General features: G+C 45.3%; 1 protein-coding gene across 2 annotated transcripts in view; it reads left to right on the forward strand.

Annotated features, from left to right (window-relative positions):
• The first annotated feature begins 3,120 nt into the window (after positions 1-3,120).
• The window catches only part of MEAF6 (MYST/Esa1 associated factor 6), a 33,257-nt gene continuing 9,540 nt past the window's right edge, over positions 3,121-26,837 (forward strand). Inside the window, exons 1-5 of one of the 2 annotated variants that reach the window (XM_088461798.1) lie at positions 3,121-3,261; positions 15,697-15,812; positions 24,586-24,673; positions 25,206-25,251; positions 25,496-25,688. In XM_088461798.1, the coding sequence (XP_088317924.1) occupies positions 3,172-3,261; positions 15,697-15,812; positions 24,586-24,673; positions 25,206-25,251; positions 25,496-25,688 (533 nt within the window). In that variant the 5' untranslated portion in view covers positions 3,121-3,171. The remainder of the gene's footprint in view (positions 3,262-15,696; positions 15,813-24,585; positions 24,674-25,205; positions 25,252-25,495; positions 25,689-26,837) is intronic. The other variant, XM_088461864.1, reaches the window with a different exon arrangement.

The raw sequence follows: 26,837 nt of genomic DNA on the forward strand, positions 1-26,837 counted from the left end.
AAAACATTTTAATTATTACAATTGTACACAGGGTCCTCTGACCTCCCTCCTATCCTATCTAATTTTGTGGTCTATTTGACAAGAAAAACTTTGCTTAAATCATGTAGAGGTGAATATATATATATATATATATATATAATTCCAAATAGGTCCACACTCACGTCTTCACAAACATTTTGCTGGGGTAGCTTACCCAAAAGGGAGTCACAGAACCACCCTTAAAAGACAAAAATTTTAAAAAATGGGGTGCACTCACCAGTCTTCTGAATAAAACTCCTTTATTAAATCATGACATAGCAGGTTTCACATCACATTAATAATAATTTATTAATTAGAGTGGGTGGTGTCTGTAGGTGCTCTCAGGGTATTTATAGAGGTTTGTAGCACTCAGTCATATATCTTGACAAAGGTCCAAACTTGGGACCGAAACGTTGATTTGATGTGAAACCTGCTATGTCACAATTTAATAAAGGAGTTTTATTCAGAAGACTGGTGAGTGCACCCCATTTTTTCAAATATATATTGTGAACATATAAATATACACTATATATAGATATAAAAACCCACCTGCACTGCGCAGAAATGAGGCATGCGCAGTGCAGGTGTTTTTTCAGACAACCGAACAGACTGCCTGTGGGGAATTCACAGCGACAGCGTGTTAATGTAATCGCTGTCCCTGTGAAGTATTTTGCTGAATAGCGGAGCCAACTAAGTTAAAAATTATAATAATCACGTCGATATTGGTTCAAAAATATTCAAGCCAATATCGTGATTATTGCCGAATAGACCCCTTTACCAGTGCATAATCTTCAACCTAATCTAATGCTGGGTACACACTAGAAGTGGCCTGGCCAACCTGTGGCTCTCCAGCTGTTGTGAAACTACACATCCCAGCATGCCCTGCCAGTTTTAGCATTCCCTAATAGCAAAACTTTTGCAGGGCATGCTGGGACTTGTAGTTTCACAACAGCTGGAGAGCCACAGGTTGGCCAGGCCTGCACTAGACCATATGTCGTCCGATCTCATAGATCGCAGTGACACATCAGCTACATCGTAATGTACCCATGATATGCACGCTCCCGCAGGACGCTGGTAACATAGCTTGTCGGCCCTGCTGCAGGGCCAACGAGGTATGTTGCCAACGATGCCATACTGCAGAATGCAGCATGACACATAGCTACCCCCGCTGTGTGTATGCACTTGCCAAATACAGGGTCCCATCGCCGGCGATGTAGTGCTGGGTACACGTGTACAGTAGTATAAGCTAGGTACAGACTTGGCCGACCTATTTAACAATTGGTAAGTGTGATGTATATGTCAAGGGAATGGGATTGAAATGCCGGCGGCTGTTCTGCCCAAAGGGAGGAAATACCGACAGCGGCAGGTAATAGTAATCTAACCCTCCCCTCTCCCCCCTCTAAGGGGTGCCTAACCCAGTGGTTACCAAACTGTGCGCCACGGCACCCTGGGGTGCCTCGGGACACTTTCAGGGGTGCCACATGTCGGTGGTCCAGCACCAAATCAAATTATTTATGGTCAATATAATGTAAATATGTGGACAAACAGAAGCACAAACCTGTCAACCACCACATAACTAAACCTAAGGATGACAGATAAGCACAATTTACTTCACTGTACTACTTCACTACATTTTTTTCAGAATATCTCAATAACAAACATTTGGCTTATGGTGCCATGAAAACAATGCTGATACACTGGGGTGCCATGGTTCAAAAAAGTCGTACTGCTGTATACAATATGTTGGTGTTCAGTGGCGGGCTGGGCCGGGGGGCAGGGTGCCATGTGACACAGACTGCACCGCGTGTGTAACGCTGACCGGACGGAGTTCGGTCAGCGCTACACAAGTGACAAACACACAGCCGCCGGCTCCGGCAGCTGTGTGTTTGTTGTGATCAGCAACCAATGAGAGTCTGACAGACTCTCATCGGCTGCTGCTCCCACTGCCAGATATCTTCCGGCTCCCGCAGTGGGTAATGGGAGTGACGCGTCATTCCCATAATGCAAAGCGGCGGACGGAGGAGCTGATCTCGGCGGCGGGACCAGGAGCGGGTGTCAGGTGTTTTTTTTATATTGTGTCTCCTGCGGGGGGTCTGGCACTATAAAGGAGGAGACCACTACTGGGGGCACTACAAAGGGGGGGACTACTACTACTGGGGGCGCTACAAGGGGGGACTACTACTACTGGGGGCACTACAAGGGGGGGGGACTACTACTACTGGGGGCACAAGGGGGGGACTACTACTACTGGGGGCACTACAAGGGGGGACTACTACTAGGGGAACTACAAGGGGCATTGTATAGGGGGGCGGGGACTACTACTAGGGGCACTACATAGGGGGGAGGGTATTACCACTGGGGGCACTGCATCGAGGGACCACTGCTGGGGGCTCTAGATTTATTTTTTATTTATTAAGTTTCTTATATAGTGCAGCATATTCCGTTGCGCTTTACAATTGGAACATTAACAGAACAAAACTGGGTAATAACAAACAGATATATAGGTAGGAAGGCCCTGCTCGCAAGCTTACAATCTATAGGATAAAAGGCAATAGTGGGGGTACTGCATAGGGGGAAGACTACAACTGGGGCAACTATTTAAGGGGCACTGCATAAGGGTTACCACTACTGGGGGCACAAGGGGCACTGCATAGGGGGGGATCACTACTCGAGGCCAGCATAAGGGTATCCTCTCCTGAGGGTGGGGGGGGGGCGCCGTAGCACGCACGTTCTTTCGGGCACCCTGGCTACACGCTACTCCTCTGCCAGGGCCGCCTGCATGCATTTGCCCCCCAGGCTAAAAGTTGCCACCCTGTTGGTGTTACTATGTATACATGACGGATAGCAGGAATAGCACTAGTCTCTACCACCTGGCCGGCACGTTACACTCGCGTTACAGATCACACAGTGATGATGCCCAACTGCTAACACCTACCACGAAACCTCTTACATTACAGATCTATCCCTAACAAAGCAATGGCTGCACGTATCCCGCACACAGCACAGCCATCACTGTGTGACACTGAGACAGAAACAAAATCGGTGGTGACCGAGGCTGTACGAGTAGAGAAGTGGGCTCGGCTTATATAGTTCTCCCTCTCTCCCCTCCCGCCCCCCTCCTCTCTGTCCCTCCCTCCTTCCTCACACTCCATCATGGCGATGCATAACAAGGCCGTAGCACCTCAGATCCCAGACACACGGCGGGAGCTGGCGGAACTAGTGAAACGGAAGCAGGAGCTCGCGGTAAAACGATTTTTCTTTTCTTTCTAAAATAGTACAATGTTGGCGTTTCTGTGTCACGTATTGTACCGTACCCGTGCTTCGCTTTGTGTTCCGCTCCTACATCCGTTACGCAAACAGGGCAACCCTGGTGGTCAGCCTACGAATTCCATTAATTGATCGTCGTATCTGAAGTACGTGAATTGCCCTATTATTACGTAATTGGCGTATGCTAACTACGTATGTCCGGTGCTACGCAGTTGGCGCTACGCCACCTTTTGGAAAGCAGAAAAATGGTTACGTTTTCTTTCTTTGTAGCACGTTACTGTATCTGTACTTGCTTGGCCTCAGAGACCTCAATGGTTAGTTACTGTGAAAATGCATGTATGTCATGGCGGGAAGGAGAAGCAGCGTGTGCGGTACCGGGCACAGCCGTACAGGAAAGGATGGTGCCTCAGTAATATTCTCTGTATGTGGGACGCTAAATCTCCACAGGGTTACCAGCCTGCTGTTCAACACGGTTTAATTTTATTTCTTGTACTGATAATTTTATTAAAGAGTATGAATAACGTTTATACAGAGTTATGTTATTTGTTCCATTAAAATGTTAATAGGCAGCAATTGAAAACCTATGGTCACCCCCTCCCTGGTTACAATGCACTGTATTGCTCATGTCATATCTTCTGATCACGTGTTTTTGTGTTTGTAAAATTATACATTTTGTATTTCAAGTGGTACATAAAAACATAGGGCATAATACAGAGATGTACGCTAATGCCATCACTACTGTGTGAAAATATGCAGCTGCCGCTGGAATATGTATTCAGGTGCCCGCCGGTGTCACAAATCCAAGGGCATGTACATGAGATACAGCATCGGTCACAGATCTTTTGATAATCAACCTTCTCTGATTACCCTCGAGGGTAACGCTGAATGGCCGTATGTACTGAGACACAGAAGCCTAGTTTATCTGCATACTGGATCACAGACGCAGGCAGTGACGAGGCCCGGAAATGTTCGCGTCATGACTGCATTTTTTGCTACTGCTCGCTTTACCTCCTTCAAACGCTCCATGATAGTCAGTGCGATTAAAAAGTTTCTGCAAGAGACTACAGTAATGTACCTTGATGCATGCACAGTTAACCGATAATCGTTACACTGAGTAACAATTGGAATAGTGTACATCTCTGCATAACGCTCACTCTGCCTTTTACAGGTGTATTCCCCTCCATTTGGTGCTGTACATTGTTACAATAATACTTTTTAATTACATTGGCATCAGTTGAAATGTAAGGGCAGCTCTGACATGCACCCCAGCTATCTGTCATTTCAGAGGTTTGGTTCTTGTGTTCGGGATGGACATCAGAAGCTTATGGTTAGCAACCATTGGTTTTCCCAGCTCGATGGAATGGATTTTTCCATTCAATGATGGGATTATAAAGGTTGCCAACCATTGGATGGCTGAATTCCGCAGGCATCTGGAAGCGGTGATTTCAGCCAAGTATTGATTGGCAGGTATCAACTGTGAATGTGCAACTTATGGGACCCTACTACACATCTGCACCAAAGTAAATATCTATGGTTAAACCAATGCAAGGCATGTTGCGATGGTGGCAATTCGCCAGAAATAGATAGCCAACCCTATTTTGAGTTAGTGGGGATGTTGGTCCCCAGAATTAGCGCTACAAGTGCCTACCCTCCAACATGACCCCTCCCATCAGGTACAAAATGCTCTGCTCTTGGACTTACCACCTAATTGATGATTGCAGTCACCTGTGTTGAGCTAGTTAATAGATGAGACAGGTGTTTCAACACAGGTGGCTGCAATCATCAATTAAGAAGGAAGTCCAGGAGCAGAGCATTTTGTACCTAATGGAACGGGTCATGTTGGAGGGTCTGCAAGTGCAACATATATAGTGATACTTTTTTCTGCCAGTATTTAAAATAACTTACCTGTCCAGCGGTGTCTCACTCCATCTCGTCATCCTCTACTACAGAGGTTCCCAAACGCGGTCCTCAAGGCTCCCCAACAGTTCAGCTTTTAGAGAGATTCATGGTTGAGCACAGGTGACTTAATTAGTACCTCAGTCAATTTGATTTACCCACCTGTGCTCAACCATGGATATCTCTAAAACCTGAACTGTTGGGGAGTCGTGAGGACCTTGTTTGGGAACCTCTGCTCTACTCTGTTAGGCAGCCTGTGTAGGGTTATTGACAAATGCGCTTGCACATGTGCAAAATGCTTCATTCCGGTAGGGAAAAGTTTATCTGGGTCGCCATTGCTGGCAATCTGCACTGTACCTCTTGCCCCATCATAGACAGTGGTAAATTAACACTGATACTCTTGTAAATCAACAAATAACATCACATTATCTACAGCCAAAAATGTATAACTGTATAGAAGAAAGGAAAAGGCACACAAAGAATGCGCAGGCTACACACAGAGTAGAAAAAGTGAGGGTGTCCCAAAAAGTACAATTGTAACGATGAAAAGAAAAGTAATTCTAGGGATTAACTCTATAACAATCGTTTATGGCATGTCCTATGCACAGTGGTGGAGTAACCGCTCCCACTGTGGGGGGCAGATGGCACAAAGGTACTGCAGGAAAGTGCGGCTGCTGTAAGTGGAGGGAGAAGGGACCTCTTAACATAGTGAATGGCAGGGCCAATATACTTGTATTCCTCTAGAACTTTAATGTATTATTAATGCATTAAATGCCAGTTGGTAACACTAAGTCTGCTTCTGAATATTACAAAATAATACATGTTAAGGAACTGCTTTTAAAAATCAAAACCCCACATCTGATATTGCAGATATAATAAAGAGTATTTTATAAAATAGAATGAGTCATAAACAAATAACCACACTAATCAAATGCAAATGTGTATCATAAAAATGAATGCAAACTTCAAGAATAGAATATATCTTATATAACACAGACCTGCTGCAGATTAAAAATAATCTTTTGATTAGAGTTGCAACTGTAACAAATTCAGAAAGTGTAACCCTCCTGCTTTTCCCTAACACCCCAACTTCTATCCTCCTACTTTTCACTCACAAATCATCCTTTGCCCATAAACTTTTCTTTAATTTTATGGGGTACATGGCAGTGAGGGATGTAGTTATGATGCCGATGCCGGAATCCCGACCGCTGACTTTCCGATGGAAAGTATTGGGGTTAGAGTTGGGCACTAGGGCGGGGTCTTCAACCTTGGCCCTCCAGCTGCTGTGGAACTACACATCCCAGCATGCACTGCCACCTTTTTGATATAACAGCATGCTAAAACTATGGCAGTGCATGCTGGGATGTGTAGTTCCACAGCAGCTGGAGGACCAAGGTTGAAGACCCCTGCACTATGGGAAGGGTTAGGTTTAGGGTTAGCCTACTTACCGATAGGTATCGGCAATGTAACCCAATCGGGATGCTGGAGGCGGGATTCCATGTGGCGGGATACCGTACCCAACCTGGCAGTGAAGACTGCTTATGGGTGTGCAAGGCATTGATGACAAAACAATGTGAGGCACTGCTGAAAAGTTGAGAGATCACACCAGTGGTATTGGGATATAGGGGTGCAGGGCAGGTATAACTGGATCATATATATGATGATTGAACATGTGGAATGGACATATTAGAATGCCGACATATCGTACCTGATGGCCCAGTGTTGACTTTGAGCAGCAAAGCTTGTGCAAAAGCTTGATCAACTGCTGCAGTTCAATTTAACCTACTGGTGAGGATTAAAAAAAAAAATCAATACAAATGGATTGCTGAAAAGAACTGCACAGTGGAACCAGAATTACTTGTTATACACAATAAATTACAATTTCTTATAACTGCTACATTGTTTTATGTTTTGAATGATACATTTTATCTCTTGAAAAATAAACATGAAATAAAAGAAAGGAATAAGTAGCTCACGAAAAGGCACACTAAGAATCAATATAAATATTCCACACTATAATCCTGTTGGGATTGGAGTGTTGCACAATTCAAAATAGGAACAGACAGTAATGATGTCCCGAATCACAGGTGAGTAATGCTGTTCCATTCAATAGAAAAAAGTGCACTTAGGATATAGAGAGATCTTACAAAGTCACAGTTGAATATAGTTATAACTCACTGTCTCTGTATGTTGGCAGCAGCGTGGCTGGTCATTAGCATGCCGTTTATCCGAGTGTCCTCGGGTTCCTGCTGAGCTCCACTGTTCACTGGATGTAACTCGGGAAGTTGCGCTTGATGTCCGGGTTAACCTCACTCAGATCCCTGGCTTGTATGTATGTGGGATATTTATATTGATTCTTAGTGTGCTTTTCCGTGAGCTACTTATTCTATTCTTTTATTTCATGTTTATTTTTCTAGAGATACATTGTTTTATATTTTGGATGATATGTTTTATCAGTTGTAATTTACTGTGTTTAACAAGTATTCTGGTTCCATTGCGCAGTTCTTTTCAGTAACCCAATGTTCACTTGCCTGCTCCAAGCGGCTTCTGGTGGTCATGTGACAGTCACTTCTATGTCAGACCTCCTATCCTCCAGCATTCATTTATTTTTCTGCTATTCCTAACCCTCCCTCTAGTGCCTAACCTCCCTCTTTAGTCTAACCTTAATGTTGACATTGTGAGCATGTCACCACATTGCCATTGACCTTTTGACCATGTTGACATTGTAATTCTTAACCTTTTGACTACATCCTGTGCAACACAATGATGGCAGGACATTGTGTGCTACTGTACATTGACAATAGGACATGGGGGTGCAGAATGGAATGACAGGACATGGGGGATGCAGCAATGGTACTTCGGGCCATGCCAAGTTTCAGCTCAGTGGGGGCAATTCCTTTTTTTCTATCTGGTGTCTTAAACTCCTCCAGAGTACTGCTTTGGGCGCCCAAAGTGCCGACTTCATGCCTGTGGCTATGGGTGCCCGAACGGAGCAACCATTGAATTGCTCCGTCGGGCGCCTATTAGTTAAGGCGCCTAATACATCCAATAACATTTGTTTTTCTTCTTCAAGGTCCATAGGGGATCCACAGGGATACCATGGGGTGTGTGTGGTTGGAGTGATCTGGGCACCAAGCAGTTAAACTTTAGCTTCCAGGATGCCCTGGTCGTCCTCCACATATAGTCCGCCCCCAGCCACAGGCAGACCGTTTTTCATTTGGTGCCGGACAGGATCAGTCGCACCTTTTTATAAATGGAGGACTGCTTTAGCAGTCTTTTTTTAAAAATTTTATTATTTTATTTTTCTGTTCATCTGAACAAGCAGCAAGGCGTCCTAATGGGCGCCTGTGCCACTGCTCCAACTAACTCCGCTGGCGCCACAACACCAGTAAGTGGTCTGGTGATTTTGGTGGGCGCCAGCGGGCCTTTGCTAGCTGCTCCACTGGGGACGCAGGGCTGCAGCCGGGCAAACTAAGAAGAACAGGTAAGGCGTTTCCCCGCTTGCAGTGAATCGCGTGTTGAGGAGACCCGTCAAAAGATGCCGTAGTTGGGCGACTGGTTCATCTGCTTCCCCTCTAGACTACTGGGGCGTTTAAAAGCCGGCGTCGGGGACCAGGTAGAGGCCAGTGGCACCTGGCAGTTGATGCAGTAGTGGGGAGGTAGGCTCTCCCCCTGCAGCCCCAGCCCAGAGTGCGATCCCTCAGTAGAGTTTTCCTGCTTCTGGGCTCCTCTTACTCGCCCTCCTATATGAGATGCTCAGTAGCCATTAACAGGGCTTTTCCTAAGCTACAGGTCTCAGGAGATTCGGGTCCAGTCTCCCTGTATACCTCTCCCTGGGGCCAGGTTATACAGCGCACAAATCCTACCAGCCCTTGGAGGCTTGAATAGTTGATTTGGTGCCCATTATAAGTATATTTATGTACATTGTATGTGACTTCTGCTAACGCTGCTGTTGTGTATACTGTCTTAAAATTTCTGACTGTCCGTTATATCTATCCCTGCTGCTCTTTCTCAAACCCTCCACTACCAGGTATGTAGAGGTTCAGTAGTACTTCACATTTACTTGTATTTGGGAATGGTATCACAATGCATTATTAGCTAGACACTTGTGTGCTACTTGCTGGCTATTTCTATGTCTTCTAAAGGCAGAGATAAGCAGGAGGCTGGGGCCTCTGTGCTGGTTACATGCAAATCCTGTTTTGCGGGCCTGCTCTCTCAGGATTGCATGCAGGATGGTCTGTGTACTAATTGTTATAAATTTACTCGCCAGTCCAACTTACCAGTTCCTGTCCTTGAGCCACCTTGGGTGTCCTCCTTATCCATGGTTATGACTCAGCTAGCGGATCGTGTATCAACTCCCATGCTACCTCCCACCACGAGGTACCCACAGCTATTACAGCCTACTATGTCGGTACCCCCCTTTGCATTCTCCTTGGATGGATTTTTATGCCCACTCAGTTCAGAATATGGCTCAAACATCTGCCGCCTCTCAGCAAAGGTTACATGGGGACAGACCATTAGCCACCAAAGCACATAGGCGGGATGGTATCATCCTCTGTCTACCCAGCTTTTGAATTCTGACACATCATCTGAGGAGGTAGATGATGCACTATGTTCTCTCTCCGAGTTGCACTCTGGTGAGGAGCACCGTCAATCAACAGTAGATGTTCCTGCTTTAGTGAGGGCGGTTAAATCAATCCTGAATATAGAAGATGATGAACTGGCCCCTAAACATTAAACCCCGATGTTTAAACATCAAAAGGTGGTTAAGGCTGAATTCTCTCAATCAGAACAACTCACTGAGCTCATGGGAAAATCTTGGGGTAAAACCGTTCCAGGTCCCAAAAATACCGTTTCACCGTCTCCCTACTAAGGAGTGTACTAAGTGGGAAGTCCCTCCCACTGTGGATGCGCATGTGGCACGCTTAGAAGTTCTACGCTGCCTTTACGGTCTACATCTTCCCTTAAGGATGCCATGAATAGAAAGCTGGAAACTTGCCTCAAGTCAGTTTACTCGCTTTCTGGCGCTATCAATAGGCCAGCTATGGCTGCGGCCTGGGTGGCTAAAGCTTTCGATGGATGGGCAGGGGCACTGGAAGAGAGCTTGCCATCAGAGGCTACCAGGGAACAACTGGCATACATCTCCCATATTCAGGAAGAGGCCTCTTATTTGTGAGAAGCTGTGTTAGATACTGGACTCCTTTCCTCTAAGGCAGTGGTGGCAAACTCTGGCACTCCAGCTGTTGTGGGACTACATATCCCAGCATGCACTGCCAGAGTTTTGCATTAGGGAATGCTAAAACTGGCAGGGCATGCTGGGATATGTAGTCCCACAGCAGCTGGAGTGCCAGAGTTCTCCACCACTGCTCTATGGCATCTGCGACCTTGGTAGTCGCACGGCGGGTCATTTGGCTACGGTCCTGGAAGGTGGACGTGGGATCCAAAAAGGCACTCAAATCCTTGCCCTTCTCTGGAGACGGGCTGTTCGGTGCAGAGTTGGACAAGATTGCGGCTACTGTGGCAGTCTCTAAATCTGTGCCTCTGCCATCAGCAGCTGCCCCTAAGCCTAGGCTGTCCTCTTATGTGTCCTTTTGCTCCAAGGGTAAGGCAAGAGGACAAGCAGCCTAGTTCGCTCAAGACCACCAAGCCGCGATCCAAGCAGTCCTGGTCTGCCAGGCATCTAGCTTCCAAGCCTGACAACAAACCCTTTGCCCAATGGGGCAGGCCTCCTCTCTGGGGGATCCGACTTCTTCAATCTTCTGACTCTTGGCATCAAACAACAGATGCCTGGGTCCGAGAAGTGGTCTCTCAGGGGTATGCCCTCACCTTCCTGAGGTGTCCTTCCCAGATTTTTTTGTATAGATCCCCCATCAGTCCCTACCAATGCCCTGGCCCACCAGGAGGCCATTCACTCCCTGCTGTGTTCATGGGTGATAATACCGGTTCCTTCGGCTCAGAGAGGAACTGTTTTTTTTGTTTTTTTTATTACTCTTTTTGATTCAGAAGCTGAATGTGTCTCATCAGCCTATTCTGAATCTCAGATCCCTCAACAGGGTTATCAGAGTGCCCAAGTTCTGCATGGAAACTTTATGATCAATTGTCCTGGCAATGGAGCCTGGGGATTTCATGGATTCTCTGGACATTCAGGATGCATACCTGCAGGTACATATTATTCCAACCCACCAGCGGTTCCTATGGTTTGCTGTTCTGCAGCAACATTACCAGTTTCGGGCACTGCCCTTTGGTCTGTAAACAGCTCCTCGGGTTTGTACCAAAATAATGGTGGTTATGGTGGCACACCTCTGACGCCAGGGAATCAGAATCCTGACCTCTTAATCTTGCCAGACTCACTGATTGCATACACATGGCTGGATCATCAATTGGAAAAAGTCCTCCCTATCTCCGATACAGTGGATGATACATCTGGGGGCACTTTTAGATTCTTGAATACAGAGGATCTTTCTGCCAGCAGACAAGATTTTAACACTACACTTGTGGGTGTGCAGCTTGCTCCACAAGTGGAGGGTTTCCATTCACTCAGCAATACAGGTTCATGGTGTCCACCTTCGACATGGTGGAGTACGCCCAGTTCTACTCTAGGCCCCTTCAACAACTGATTCTCTCCCAGTGGAACGTTCGGTATCATCTGATACAGTCCCAGATGATCCTCCTCTCTCCGGAGGTTCAGCTTTCCCTCTCATGGTGGCTACAGAACTCCCACCTGGACAAGGGTCGCCCCTTCTGGATCCAGATTGGAAACTTCTCATGACTTCCAGCCTTCGCGGGTGGGGCACAGTAATCGGTCATCATTCCTTTTGAGGGATGGTGGACATAAACATTCTGGAGTTTTGAGCAGTGTACAGAGCACTCACTTAGGCGCGGGATCTCCTCCAGGGCAGGCCGATCCAGATCCAGTCCGACAACGCGACTGCGGTAGCCTATCTCAACCATCAGAGAGGCACGCAAAGTCTGGGCTGAAGGTCATCTCCCAGCAATCTCGGCAGTGTTCATTCCAGGAATCCTCAACTGGGAAGCAGACTTCCTAAGCCATCAGGACATACATTCCAGAGAGTGGGCTCTTCACTCGTATGGCTTTCAATTCCTGGTAGACAAATTGGGCCTGCCAGACGTAAACCTCATGGCCTCATGAGACAACCACAAGGACCCCAGGTACGGGTCCAGGACCAGAGACCCCTCAGCCACCTTCGTGGAAGCTCTGGCAGTGAGGTGGGACTTCAATCTTGCATACCTCTTTCCTCCAATTTCCCTCTTCCTGAGCTTGCTTCGAAAGTTCAAGCAAGAAAGCGGCAAGGTGATTCTAACAGCCCCGGTCTGGCCCAGGCGACATTAGTTCACCAACCTACAGATTTTCTCCATAGACACTCCCTTTCCACTTTTTTTTTCTATGGCAGGATCTACTAACACAGGGTCCTTGCCTACACCTGAACCTACCTCTTCTGTGTTTGACAGCGTGGCTCTTGAGTCTTCCCTCTTAAGAGCGGAGGGTTTCTCTCAGTCTGTGGTCCAGACGATGCTCGGGGCGCTTAAGCCTGCCTCAGCCCGCATCTAATAGAGTTTGGCACTCTTATTTTCAATGGTGTCCCGGGAGCTTGCCTTTCTCCAGGCTGGATTATACCTTGGTCTCCACCGGGCCTCCCTTAGAGTTCAGGTTTCTGCTCCGTTAATCTGTTTCCAGCGAATTATTGCTCTCCTGCCTGATGTTAGGACCTTCTTTGAAGGGGTTCTCCGTCTTCAACCTCCTTTTTGTCCCTCTGGTTGGTCCGTGGGATTTGTCCTTGTTTCTCAGGGCTCTACAGGTTTCCCAGTTTTAACCTCTGGACTCTGTATACCTAAAGTGGCTGACAACCGAAGATGCTGTTTCTCCTCGCCATCTCGTCTGCCCGCAGGGTATCTGATATGGCAGCGTTCTCCTGTCGCTCCCCATTTTTGCTTTTTCATCCGGACAGAGCTGTCATCTGTACTGGGGCTGGGCACCTCCCTAAAATGGTATTCTGGTCCCATTTAAATTAAGAGATTGTGGTTCTGGCCTTCCAGTCCTTGGATCTTTCTGCAGGTGAAGCTTCCTTGGATGTGATTCGTGCTTTTCGGATCTACGTGGATCATACAAATTCCTTGAGGAAATCTGATTCTCTTTTTGTGCTGTATGGCTTTCACAAGCAAGGCTAGCCAGCTAACTGACTCTGGCTCAATGGCTCCACATGACAATATCTCAGGCCTACACACAAGGTGATCTTCCTGTTCCAAACAGGGTTACAGCACATTCAACTCTGTCCGTGGGCGTCGTGGTTGGTTCGAAGCGTCTGAAGAATTGTGGAGGACGGCCACGTGGTCTTCCATCCACACCTTTCTCAGGTTTTACACCTTTTGATACCTTTGTCTCTCAGGATACTTCCTTTGGGCGTCGGATAGTCCTTTCTGCTCAGGAGCGTCCCCACCCTTAGGGAAACTGCTATGGGACATCCCCATGGTATTCATGTGGATCCCCTATGGACCCAGAAGTAATTAAGTTATGGTAGACTTACCTCCTTGGTAACTCTTTCTTTGGAGTCCATAGGATCCACAGGGCGCCCACCCTGACAATCTGGCTTCAATGGATATTTTATCACTGATTCACTCTTCTTATGGGAAAGTGTTTCTTGAGAGTAATGTTGTTCCTTCTCTTCTCTCCTGCTCCTGCCTTGGGCTTGTTTACAAAACTGCCTATGGCTGGGGTATAAGTGGAGTAGGACCAAGGCATCCTGGGAGCTAATGCATAACCGTTTGGTGCCCGGATCACTTCAACCCCCCACCCCCATGGCATCCTTGTGGATCCTATGGACTTCAAAAGAAACCGAGTTAACAAAGGTAAGTCTACCATAACTCTTAAGCTGCCCATAGACTGTGCGATATAGTAGCCGATCCGACGGATTGGTACGATATCGCTGCTATATCGTACAGTGTGTGGGCATGACATCTGCCAGACCGTATTGCTCCGTGTGTGGGGACCGCCCGATATGTGGGCCATCGGATCGACCGTTGCAGCGCAAGGTGCCTATCGCACAGTGTATGGGCACCTTTAATTTGTCTAGTCTAATTGAGTTTGACTTAATTTGTTACAATGTAATATGACTCCAAAATGTAGTATCCAGATAGAAAACAATGCTGTATTTTAAGTTGGACATATAGACCCCACAAACTCTAATGTATATTCAGAGACCTAAGAAAAGTTGGTAGAATATAGAGTAGAAAGACTATTTCCAAACTTCTATGAAAACTGTGGCTGTATCAAAACAGAAACATTTTTGACATGGGTTAAGGGAGCATTTTGCTGTATAGGGCAAAAAAACATTACAAGGGAAGGGTTTGTAAAATAAGAGTTACATGGTTTTGGATGGTACTAGTTTATGCTTTAATGCGCTTATTATACTGATGGGTCAACCTACACCTGTCTATCCCTTTTCTGCCATGTGGTGCGAGAAGCCTGGGGTGATTCCCGTGCTGTGTACTTTTCCCACAATTTTCGCTACTGTTTCATGTTACTTTTTCCACAATCTTGCGTTTTAGGGGGTGATTCAGAGTTAAATGCTGATCGCATCACTGCTGTGTCTTTGGACGCAGCATTGCGAAAATATGGCAATGCCACAGGAGTTGTCTAAAGAAAAAGACTCTTCCCGCTGGCATCGCACGTCCTAGTGCTGAGCCCGAAGATTTAGCATGGGATCACATTGTGATGGTCACAGCCATCAACCATCTGAGTAAGCCTAAGCTTATTCAGAATGGGCGCTGAAACTCTTCTGCCGGGGCCATGAAATCTGCGTTTGAAGACCCTGGACTCGTTACGCCTACAAAAAGGGGGCGTTATGTTTGTTTACAGATGGTTCTCTTTCAACAAGGATAGGAAATCTCCATATTGATGATATGTGAAGCTAATTAAAATATATCCTATTAGATTGCTGTAATTACAACTAAAGGTGCTTCTGCTTTAAAACAGTGGATGAATATGCCTATTTCATTATGCTGTTTTATTATATTTAAGTAATAAGCTGTATATTGATCAATAATACACCAGACCAAAAAATCTAATTGGATTATGTATAAAATGAGTGAATACGTGCTTTTCCTGACTGGTGGTAATAAGAATGCAGCCTATTGACTCTTTTTGGCACACATTTTTTGTGTCTTTCATATCCCAAAGGGACAACATTCAGTAAGTTAAGGCCGCATCAATCTGGTTACAGATTGGCACCCAACTACAAATTCTCTAAAGTGCAGAAGCCATCCAGGGGTTTCGCACGTTACGTGTCAGAAGGCTTTTTCTACTTCCAGCCCATAAAGCTTATCGTAACTGGTCACAAAACAGCAGCTCACCTGTATTTGAATCTGGCACCAAGTCTTGCAGATCTGTGTGTTTTGTTATTTTTTTGGTACCTAATGCATTCTATTTCAAGACATTATGACCATGAACATTGCCATAGGTTTTAAATATCTTAAATGTCATTGATCCTATTTTTCTAGGAAACGCTAGCAAATTTAGAACGTCAGATCTACGCATTTGAAGGAAGTTACTTGGAAGATACACAGATGTATGGAAATATTATCAGAGGATGGGACCGTTATTTAACAAACCAAAAGTAAGTTTTTGTCAGTTATCTAGTAAAGCAATATGGGAATTAAAATGGGGCATGCTCATTTGAGTATCTATAATGGGTGCAGGGTGTGCGGTGCTGTAGGACACGCTGGGACTCGCCAATCTGGACAGCTAAACAAGTCTCCTAGTATGGAGTGGGTGAGAGCAAACTGCTCACAGTTCAAATTATGTTATTTTATGAACACATACTTTTCTTTCTTACTCATGCAGCTTTCAACAGTGGGAATTCATTAGCATTACAATAATTTTTCACCACCAGTGGACATTGGTGCATTAACTTTGAAGACTATTGCTGGTTACACACTGACCGATATATTGGCCAATATATCTGCTGCTTGTCAGCCATTGTGTACCAGTGATATGTCTGTGAATGGCGGCGTCAAGACATATCACAATGGCTGCACTGCACAGCCGATTGACAGATATGTCTGCAGACATATCTGTCTATCGGCAGGTGTGTACGGGCAGTCTGCACACCACCCGTACACACACAGTGGCATCCGTGGTGAGAGGGGAGGGACACGCCCCCTGCCCACTGGGACACGCCCCCGACCTGCCTCTGGGACCCGCTGCAGCATGTAGATTATGATTGTTCAGTGTGTATGAATGACCATCATCTGCAGATCACTCGATCTGCAGATATCGCTTAGGTGTGTACCCACCTTAACCTATACTATCAGTGGGCTTAACAATTGTGTGGACCCAGTTTAGACAATGTGAATGTGCTCATATTGGAACGGTGATAAGGCCTGATACAGAGATAATACACTAATGCAATTGCCATGCTGACAGTTCCAAAGCTTACCCGAGCATAGGGTCGTCCACTGCTGCCTTCTCATCTGCATCCGACATTGCGTACCAGCGTAAATATTGGTAGCAATGACCAGCTATGCAGCCCTTATGGAAGTTCTGACCTGTCTCTAATAAAGCGCCTCTCCAGACACTCGGAGGGCTCTCATGCTGCGTAGGAAATAGCAATTGCTAATTTATTCACGCCAATGTAACGGTGTTTAAACGGCAAGACACACCTGCATGCGCAGTATAGATGTCGCCAGGAATATAGCATGGGCACCATGTCCCCGGAGACCTGCACTGCTATTTTTTTCTCAATTCAATTGACCGCGTTTAGTCCAACTAGAGGAGGCTGCGAGCAGAAATTCTACTTAAGTGCCGTCCGCTGTACTGTTTTCCAGCTTAGCATGGCGCTAACAGCCTCGCGGCCTGCACTTTAGTCGGAAAATGCTGGTTAGCGCAACTAAACACCCAGCTTAAAACTCAGTAACCGGCTTTCTCTGACTTAAGTGGCTTTAGTTGGACTTAACAGCGCGGACAATTGAATAGCTCTGGAGACTCCTTCCCTGGGCTATTCAGCATCACGTTGTATTGAATCACCCCCAATAAACTTTACACATAATATAAAGCTCTGGATTAAACATGACCTACTCCATGATGAAACACAATGTGTTTGTGTGTGTGTATATGTGTGTGTGTGTGTGTGTGTGTGTGTGTGTGTGTATATATATATATATATATATATATATATATATATATGTGTATATATGTATATATATATATAGTATGTATGACAAAGCAACAAATAGAAACCAGTGTCACTTGTAGCCACTTAATTCTCAAAAGATAAACTATGTGCACCAATCCTCAGCCCCTATCTGCAACAAGGTGATTATTCTAAAATAAACAACAAAAATGTTATAAATTCAACTGAGAACCTATGTGACCTAAAGATTCCATTATTCTTTGTGTTGTCCTGTTTGTTATTCAAAGGTCTGTTATTCAAAGATATCTGAATTAAACTTGTACATATTCTAGATTATTAATTAAGTATGTTTGAGCAAAAGGAGGACGCACAGTGGGTGCTTTTATATCTCCGATTTCATTACAACTCCAATGTTTTGCAACATTAATACAAATCAAATAAATCACAATGATGTAATATCACTGTTGAGTTAATATAGGCATATCAAACACCACACTGACGGGACCACTGTTACTTCAATTATCACCATACAAACTATATTAATACCTCGCCATATTGTCCTCCTAGTACATAAAGCCAGTGTGTTTCTATGATTGCAACATATAATTGTATTTAAATACAGACACATAGCCACCATTAGAAAACCTATACAGTAATACAAATGGTACAATTCATATGGTAATATATTTTGTTAATTTTCAGCCTATACCTATTGCATAGTGGGAGAGTATCTCTTGTAGCCTAAGGAAAGGTGGGGGGAGATGTTTTGCTGTGTGTCCTAAATGCATTCCTGGGGCATTTAAGGCAATGTCCCTCCACCTATGGTATAAAATGTAAGATTATAGGGGCATATTCATTTGGTTACAAATTTATCAGTGGCGTAATTTGAGGTTTTGGCGCCCAGGGTAAGGGAATAAATGACTACCCCCCCTTCTCTCTCTCTCTCAGGCTTGCCGCGGCTGCTTTCTATTGGCTGCTGGTCCGCAAGCCGTAATTGGCTTACGACCGGCGCCAAATTCGAATGGCCACAAGCTGCACCCAGCCCACAGCCAGTGCCAAATGTCAGTCAATTGAGATTTGTCCCGCCGTGGACCCATCTCGCCGGATTGCAGGACCTCCGTCGCTGGAATCAATACTTAATCCCAGCGGTGCCAGCGGAACCCCCCTCTGTCAGATGGCGCCCAGGGCAAGGTGCCTCACACGCACCACCCTGGTTACGCCACTGGAATTTACCAAAAATGTTGTGTAGCGGGGTTTTCCTGCAGCTACGAGATTTTTGGTATTCAATCGGGTAGGGTTTTTTTATTTTATTTTTTTTTGGGGGGGGGGGTGGCCAATTTTTTTTTTTATTTAGTTTTGAGCACCTTCAGAGCAAGTCCAATTTTTTTTTTTCCCCTAAAATTGTTATTGTGTGGAAGAATTGTCGGGACCCCTAAGACGACCCCTCTAATGACTTATTAAGCAATTTGGAAGTTTCTAATTTAGCTTAATTCGTCCATAATTACTTTAAGAAGCGCTGTCTTCAACCTCTGCTGCTTCCCTGACATGCTGGAAGTCTTCCTCGTCCTCTTTCGTAGCGTGTTTGTGAGATCCCTGTTGTGTGTGACCCCATGTCAGTGTGTGTGACCTCTAGGGTGTGTGAAACCACATGGGTAAGCAAAGTGTGTGAAACCTGTCAGGTGTGTATGCGTGTGTCCCAGTCACTGTCTGGTGTGTATGCGTGTGTCCCAGTCACTGTCTGGTGTGTATGCGTGTGTCCCAGTCACTGTCTGGTGTGTATGCGTGTGTCCCAGTCACTGTCTGGTGTGTATGCGTGTGTCCCAGTCACTGTCTGGTGTGTATGCGTGTGTCCCAGTCACTGTCTGGTGTGTATGCGTGTGTCCCAGTCACTGTCTGGTGTGTATGCGTGTGTCCCAGTCACTGTCTGGTGTGTATGCGTGTGTCCCAGTCACTGTCTGGTGTGTATGCGTGTGTCCCAGTCACTGTCTGGTGTGTATGCGTGTGTCCCAGTCACTGTCTGGTGTGTATGCGTGTGTCCCAGTCACTGTCTGGTGTGTATGCGTGTGTCCCAGTCACTGTCTGGTGTGTATGCGTGTGTCCCAGTCACTGTCTGGTGTGTATGCGTGTGTCCCAGTCACTGTCTGGTGTGTATGCGTGTGTCCCAGTCACTGTCTGGTGTGTATGCGTGTGTCCCAGTCACTGTCTGGTGTGTATGCGTGTGTCCCAGTCACTGTCTGGTGTGTATGCGTGTGTCCCAGTCACTGTCTGGTGTGTATGCGTGTGTCCCAGTCACTGTCTGGTGTGTATGCGTGTGTCCCAGTCACTGTCTGGTGTGTATGCGTGTGTCCCAGTCACTGTCGGGTGTGTATGCCTGTGTCCCAGTCACTGTCGGGTGTGTATGCCTGTGTCCCAGTCACTGTCGGGTGTGTATGCCTGTGTCCCAGTCACTGTCGGGTGGGTATGCCTGTGTCCCAGTCACTGTCGGGTGGGTATGCCTGTGTCCCAGTCACTGTCGGGTGTGTATGCCTGTGTCCCAGTCACTGTCGGGTGTGTATGCCTGTGTCCCAGTCACTGTCGGGTGTGTATGCCTGTGTCCCAGTCACTGTCGGGTGTGTATGCCTGTGTCCCAGTCACTGTCGGGTGTGTATGCCTGTGTCCCAGTCACTGTCGGGTGTGTATGCCTGTGGCCCAGTCACTGTCGGGTGTGTATGCCTGTGGCCCAGTCACTGTCGGGTGTGTATGCCTGTGGCCCAGTCACTGTCGGGTGTGTATGCCTGTGGCCCAGTCACTGTCGGGTGTGTATGCCTGTGGCCCAGTCACTGTCGGGTGTGTGGAGCATGTGGCAGCTGCGCACAGCAGACAGAAGAGCGGCCAGAACACATCGTTGACTGCCTGGGTGTTTTCTGTGGAGATATATATACAGTCAGGTCCATAAATATTGGGACATTGACAGAATTTTCAAATTTTGGCCTCTATTCACCACCACAATGGTTTTGAAATGAAACAAACAAGATGTACTTTAACTGCAGACTTTCAGATTTAATTTGAGGGTAATTACATCCAAATCGGGTGAACGGTGTAGGAATTACAACAGTTTCAATATATGCCTCCCACTTTTTAAGGGGCCAAAAGTAATGGGACTATCATCTCAAAAGCTATTTCATGGACAGGTGTGGGCTATTCCCTCATTATTTCATTATCAATTAAGCAGGTAAAAGGTCTGGAGTTGATTCTAGGTGTGACATTTGCATTTGGAATCAGTTGCTGTCAACTCTCAATATGAGATCCAAAGAGCTGTCACTATCAGTGAAGCAAGCCATCATTAGGCTGAAAAATCAAAACAAACCCATCAGAGAGATAGCAAAAACATTACGTGTGGCCAAATGAACTGTTTGGAACATTCTTAAAAAGAAAGAACGCACCGGAGAGCTCAGCAACACCAAAAGACCCGGAAGACCACGGAAAACAACTGTGGTGGATGACAAAAGAATTATTTCCCTGGTGAAGAAAAACCCCTTCACAACAGTTGGCCAAATCAAGAACACTCTCCAGGAGGTAGGTGTATATGTTTCAAAGTCAACAATCAAGAGAAGACTTCACAAAAGTGAATATAGAGGGTTCACCACAAGATGCAAACCATTGGTGAGCCACAAAAACAGGAAGACCAGATTAGAGTTTGCCAAACAACATCTAAAAAAGCCATTACAGTTCTGGAACAACATCCTATGGACAGATGAGACAAAGATCAACTTGTACCAGAGTGATGGGAAGAGAAGAGAAGGAAAGGAACTGCTCATGATCCAAAACATACCACCTCATCAGTGAAGCATGGTGGTGGTAGTGTCATGGTGTGGACATGTATGGCTGCCAATGGAACTGGTTCCCTTGTATTTATAGATGATGTGACTGCTGACAAAAGCAGCAGAATGAATTCTGAAGTGTTTCGGGCAATATTATATGCTCATATTCAGTCAAATGCTTCAGAACTCATTGGACGGCGCTTCACAGTGCAGATGGACAATGACCCGAAGCATACTGCAAAACCAACCAAAGAGTTTATTAAGGCTAAAAAGTGGAATGTTATGCAATGGCTAAGTCAATCCCCTGACCTGAATCCGATTGAGCGTGCATTTCACTTGATGAAGACAAAACTGAAGGGAAAATGCCCCAAGAACAAGCAGGAACTGAAGACATTTGCAGTAGAGGCCTGGCAGAGCATCACCAGGGATGAAACCTAGCATCTGATGATGTCTATGCATTCCAGACTTCAGGCTGTAAGTGCCTGCAAAGGATTTGCAACAAAGTATTAAAAAGTGAAAGTTCGATTTAAGATTGTTTAGTTTGTCCCATTACTTTTGGCCCCTTAAAAAGTGGGAGGCACATATAGAAACCGTTGTAATTACTACACCGTTCACCTGATTTGGATGTAATTACCCTCAACTTAAATCTGAAAGTCTGCAGTTAAAGCACATCTTGTTTGTTTCATTTCAAAGCCATTGTGGTGGTGAATAGAGGCCAAAATCTGAAAATTCTGTCAATGTCCCAATATTTTTGAACCTGACTGTATATATATTTTTTTTTTTGCAATTTAACACTGCGTTGTGTAGCCTGTGGCATACAGCATAAAATGCACCTGCTCCCACATGGGGAAAACATATCGGGATCCAAAGCTGCATTATACTCTATTAAATTCAGCTGAGGCAACCTATAAAGACTATTCCTACACTGACCCCACTAACTCAAGGTTATGCCCAGTAAAGCAACATAAGAAAGTGATCCACACTGGCTCTGCCTAGTAAACCCAAAGCAGTTGTATTGGAGGGTGTCAACCTCCTATAAGATAAATAGTATAGTAGATAAGGATACAGCCCTATTAAGGGTTAACTAGTAGTGTTAACGATAAAATGGATATTTAGCAATAAAAATATATAGATATTCAGTAAATATATTGGTACGTCTGATAAGATTAAGAATTCAAAGTTTATTAAATAAAGAGCAATAAAAATGTTCCACATAAAAGGTCAATAATAAAAAGCAAATGAGCAAACCTTCAAATATTCACAGCAATAAACTGGTGCAAAACAGTGACGTCAGGTCCGGTATGTACCCACATAAATTAACTTCTACTATCCCAGCAATATAAGCAGTCAGTCCAGATAGGCTTGATAGTGTGTATCCAGCTGCTCTGAGCGGACTGGAAAGTTTTCTTAATGAGGGAGGAGGGTGTGTTGCAGGGGAAGCAGTTGGGAAGCCGACGGACGCAATAGCGACCGCCGGCTTCCCGACTGTCTAATCCCGGCAAGGTACAAATGACAGGCGTCGAGATCCCAACGGCTGTAATCTTACCTACGCCGAAGCCAGACGCCCGGCATCACGATCAAAGGTAAGCCGGGCACGGACGGGGAGGGTTAGGTTTAGGGCTCCCGGGGGGATTTAGGCTTAGGAACCCCCCCCTCCCCCCAGCAAGGGAAGGGGGGGGGGTTGGGGTTAGCCATCCCCCCCGGGAGACTTAGGTTTAGGAAGGGGGGATTAGGGTTAGGCACTGGGGGGAGGTTAGGCACCCCTAAATTAGGGTTGGGGGGGGAGATTAGGGTTACTTACCTTCAGCAGCAGTTGGGATCTTCACCCCTGCCTGGCATACACTGTCAGGATTTGCGGCTGGCGGTAATACATACCGATCCCGTGTTGCAGATGTGTGGCATGAACGCCTGATTATATTGGTTCCTGCAGATCACCCAGCAGGCATGATGACTTAACTGATAGTGTTCCTGACCGTAGTAATTGGTCCATGCGTTCGGATTGGGACCTGGGACACGTGCCCCCTTTAATCAGTCTTTACTCTTTGCCTCCATTATCAGCATAGTCCATTTCATATGTCACAGCTTGTATCTTGCGCATTGTAATATTAAACTCTTATGCAACTAAAACTGCTAATAATCTTGTTACTTTTGTTTTGTATTGGCACATAAAGAAGCACTACACAATATAACTGCTCATTTCAAGTATCAACTCCTATGTAGCAAACTTCGCAAGCATGGTGTCCTCTTATGCCCCCAGTGTCCCAGTAAACACCCATACCACTGAGAGTCCTCGTGGCAAAGAAGGGTTGTATTTATCTCCACAGTTTGTTGCATCAGCTAAGTGTGCTACAAGCAACAGAACAGAGGGCCTGATTCAGAGCCGGACGCTATTTGCGAATGGTCGTTCAGAAAAAGGGGCCGGCTATTTAAATGGAGCACTCGCTCTTTGCGGTCTGTTGACGCCTCTGTCTGAGCGAGCGAACGAAACATGTGCTCGCTATTTTGTAAAGACGCCCCCTGGCCGTTCGCATCATACGTCATCTCCGCTATTTATTAGATTAACCAAGTACATCGAAAGGCGTCTGAACTACTCGCAGTGCTTGTGGTAGGTTTTACTTCCCGCAATCACTGCGAGCAGTTCATGCTAAAAGACAACTAAGTGACGTGGTCGATGACGCTGCTTTGTTAATTATGCACACCCATTAAACGCCCGTTTTGACCGTTTGGCACGCCTGCGTTCGGATCTCCACTCCCCGTTTTCAAGCACCTTCCCCTGTTACCACCCACAAACGCCTCTTTCTGTCACTCAAATTAGCAGGCCCTCGCTGTTTTGCGAGCGCACGATTTCCGACCGCAATGACTGGTTGGCGCATGCGCATTACGACCCATACGCATGCGCAGATGTGCGAACATCGCTCGGAGCGGCCGCTTGCGAGCGGCTCTGAATCTGGCCCAGAGAGCGAAACCCCAGGCAGGAAAGAGGGACTGCAGAGGTTGTGGCAGGTTCAAGGTGCTAGAATGAACACAATCTCATTCTGTAGTGAGCTATGAGATATCAAAGATCCTCATGTTGATATATGCATTGGGATTTGGCAGGCGATATTGTAAACTAGAGATCGGAGAAGGCTGAAGCTATGAAATCTCTGATCGTTGCTAGAAGAAATTAACAATCTAACAGTCAGTCTGCTTCGTTCGTGGAAAACAGTTTTTTTTCACTTCTGTACTCATCAGGGTTTGCTGCGTTTTAATACAATTCTGGTTAGTTGGTAAAAGTTGAAGTTTGCACTGGACATTATGGGTAAACCCAGCACACCTATTGGATAGCTCCTATATGTACCCCCGACCTGATCCCACCCCCCACCACTTTTTTATTTTAATGTTTATTCTCATATTTCAAAATAAATGAGAATTGAGTAAACATGTCTTGATATTTAAATGTTTTGTTTTGTTAATTTCAGGAACTCAAACAGCAAGAATGATAGACGAAATAGAAAGTTCAAAGAAGCAGAGCGACTTTTCAGCAAATCATCAGTCACTTCTGCAGCTGTGAGTGTGTACCTAAGTATGTCTATTTCTAAGGAGTTTCATTACATTGTATGCCAAACATAGAAATGATGTCCAAGGTGTATGCTCAGATAATGTGATACATTTTGTTTAGTCTGCATATGTACTATAGTGTGCGGATATACTTATCATATCTTTTTTGTGTGTGTGTCATGGTGGTTTGGATGGGATAAAAGAGGACCTATTTGTTAGTGTTAATTTGGTCATTATAAAGATTTTTTTCGCTAGATTATTTTATTTAGAAATTAAGCTTTTTCTTTTATGTCTTTTGTTTTGAGTGATTCTCGTCTCAACTGTTAACTTGCTAATATGCCAGCAGTTTCAGAATGGTGTCTTCTACATTATGTGCAAAGAAAAACTGATGGACATAATGTTCTTTTGTCTTTCTATTTAATTTCTTTTGTTTTTTTTGCCTTGCCAGACAATGTTCTATTTATAGTTTGTGCTGTCCTTTTAGAAGAAAAAAAAGGGTTCAAGTTAGTCTTGACCTCCATTATTTTTTTTTGCTTTTTAGGCAGTCAGTGCATTGGCTGGAGTGCAAGATCAAATAATTGATAAACGTGAGTTTATATTTAGCAAGTTTCATGGGCCACTTTAGAAGTTTTTTCTTTTCCTCTCTCCTTATCTCTGTATCCACTTTTCAATTAATATGTAAGTAGATTGGCTTTTTTTCTGAACTCTCGAAATAAAATAAAAAAAATATATATATAATTCTAACTGGGTAGTGAATGTAAAGCTTTACTATTTATCTAAACATAAATGAATTGGCAATCTTCTAGAGTCTTTCTCATTTGCTGTAATTAGGAGAGCCGGGCAGCGGCACAGAGAGTGACAACTCTCCAGACTTTCAAAATCAAGAGAATGAACCGAGCCAGGATGATGCAGAAGATCTAGATGGTTCTCTGTCAGGTGTAAAGCCTCAGAAAGCCGCGTCATCAGCAAACTCTGGAGGGCACCACAGCAGTCACAAGAAACGCAAGAATAAAAACCGGCACAGGTTGGCCAAAGCATTATTTTGTAGTGTGCTCCTTTTCTTGACAGTCATAAGCTCCCGTGTGGAAACTTTAAAAAAAAAAAAAAAATTATTGAATGTAATGAACATGATTACTTAACAACTGTTGCTTGGATGCTACCCAAGCAAAGTGTATTTAGCACACTCCAGTTGTACAGTTAAAAAGCAATTTGTCCTAGAATTAAAACTTGCTAAAGTCCAGAGAATTAATTTTCTACTTTCAGTGTACAGCAAAATAGCCAAAAGAAGGTCATGTAGTCGGCATGTCGACACTGCAATTCCGACAGCATTTAGTATCTCTGCACTAGCATACCGACTGCTGACATCCCAACGGTAAATGTTAGGCACTGGGGGAGGTTTAGGGATAGGCTATGGGGATGGGGGGTGGGAATTAGGCTGTGGGGAAGGGATAGGTTTAGGTTGGGGGAAGGGTAGGGTACTTGCAAAGATCTGTCGGCATTGTTACCCATTCGGGATTACGGCGTCTGGATTCTCAGTGCCGGTATTCTGTGTGCCGGGATCCCGTACCCAACCCAGAAGAAGGATTTTAGCGATGCTCAGTTAATCTTGGATTATCTAGCATGTATTTAAATGACAGTAAATATAAATTATATAGAAAAAGGAGGGGGGGTTTAAGCCCCTATTGTTCCTCAGCACACTGAATAATACTTGCAACAATATATGAAGACTATATGGTCATAGAAATTCAGAGATATTAGTTGCATGCATTTGCAAATACATGGGAAGCTGCTAGGCCACGTCATGGCTTCTCTGTCACTAGCAGTCCCTAACACTAAGGGGTTCACGTCCGGGGTGCAGTGCACCCCGAAAAACGTCCAGCCCAGGACCCCCCCAGGGCATCACACGAAAAATGGAAAAAGAGTGTGATGCCCTGGGGGGGTTCCTTGGAAGCCGTGACGTGGCCTAGCAGCTTCCCATGTATTTGCAAATGCATGCAACCAATGTATCTGAATTTCTATGACCATATAGTCTTCATATATTGTTGCAAGTATTATTCAGTGTGCTGAGGAACAATAGGGGGTTAAACCCCCCCTCCTTTTTCTACTTAGTATGACCCCTCCCTTTCATGCACCTGATTAGTACTTCTAGATTGATTGAGCAGCTGACATTTTT

Source organism: Taudactylus pleione, unplaced genomic scaffold, assembly GCF_031769625.1.
Source record: "Taudactylus pleione unplaced genomic scaffold, aTauple2 ptg000007l, whole genome shotgun sequence".
Lineage (NCBI taxonomy): Eukaryota > Metazoa > Chordata > Amphibia > Anura > Myobatrachidae > Taudactylus > Taudactylus pleione.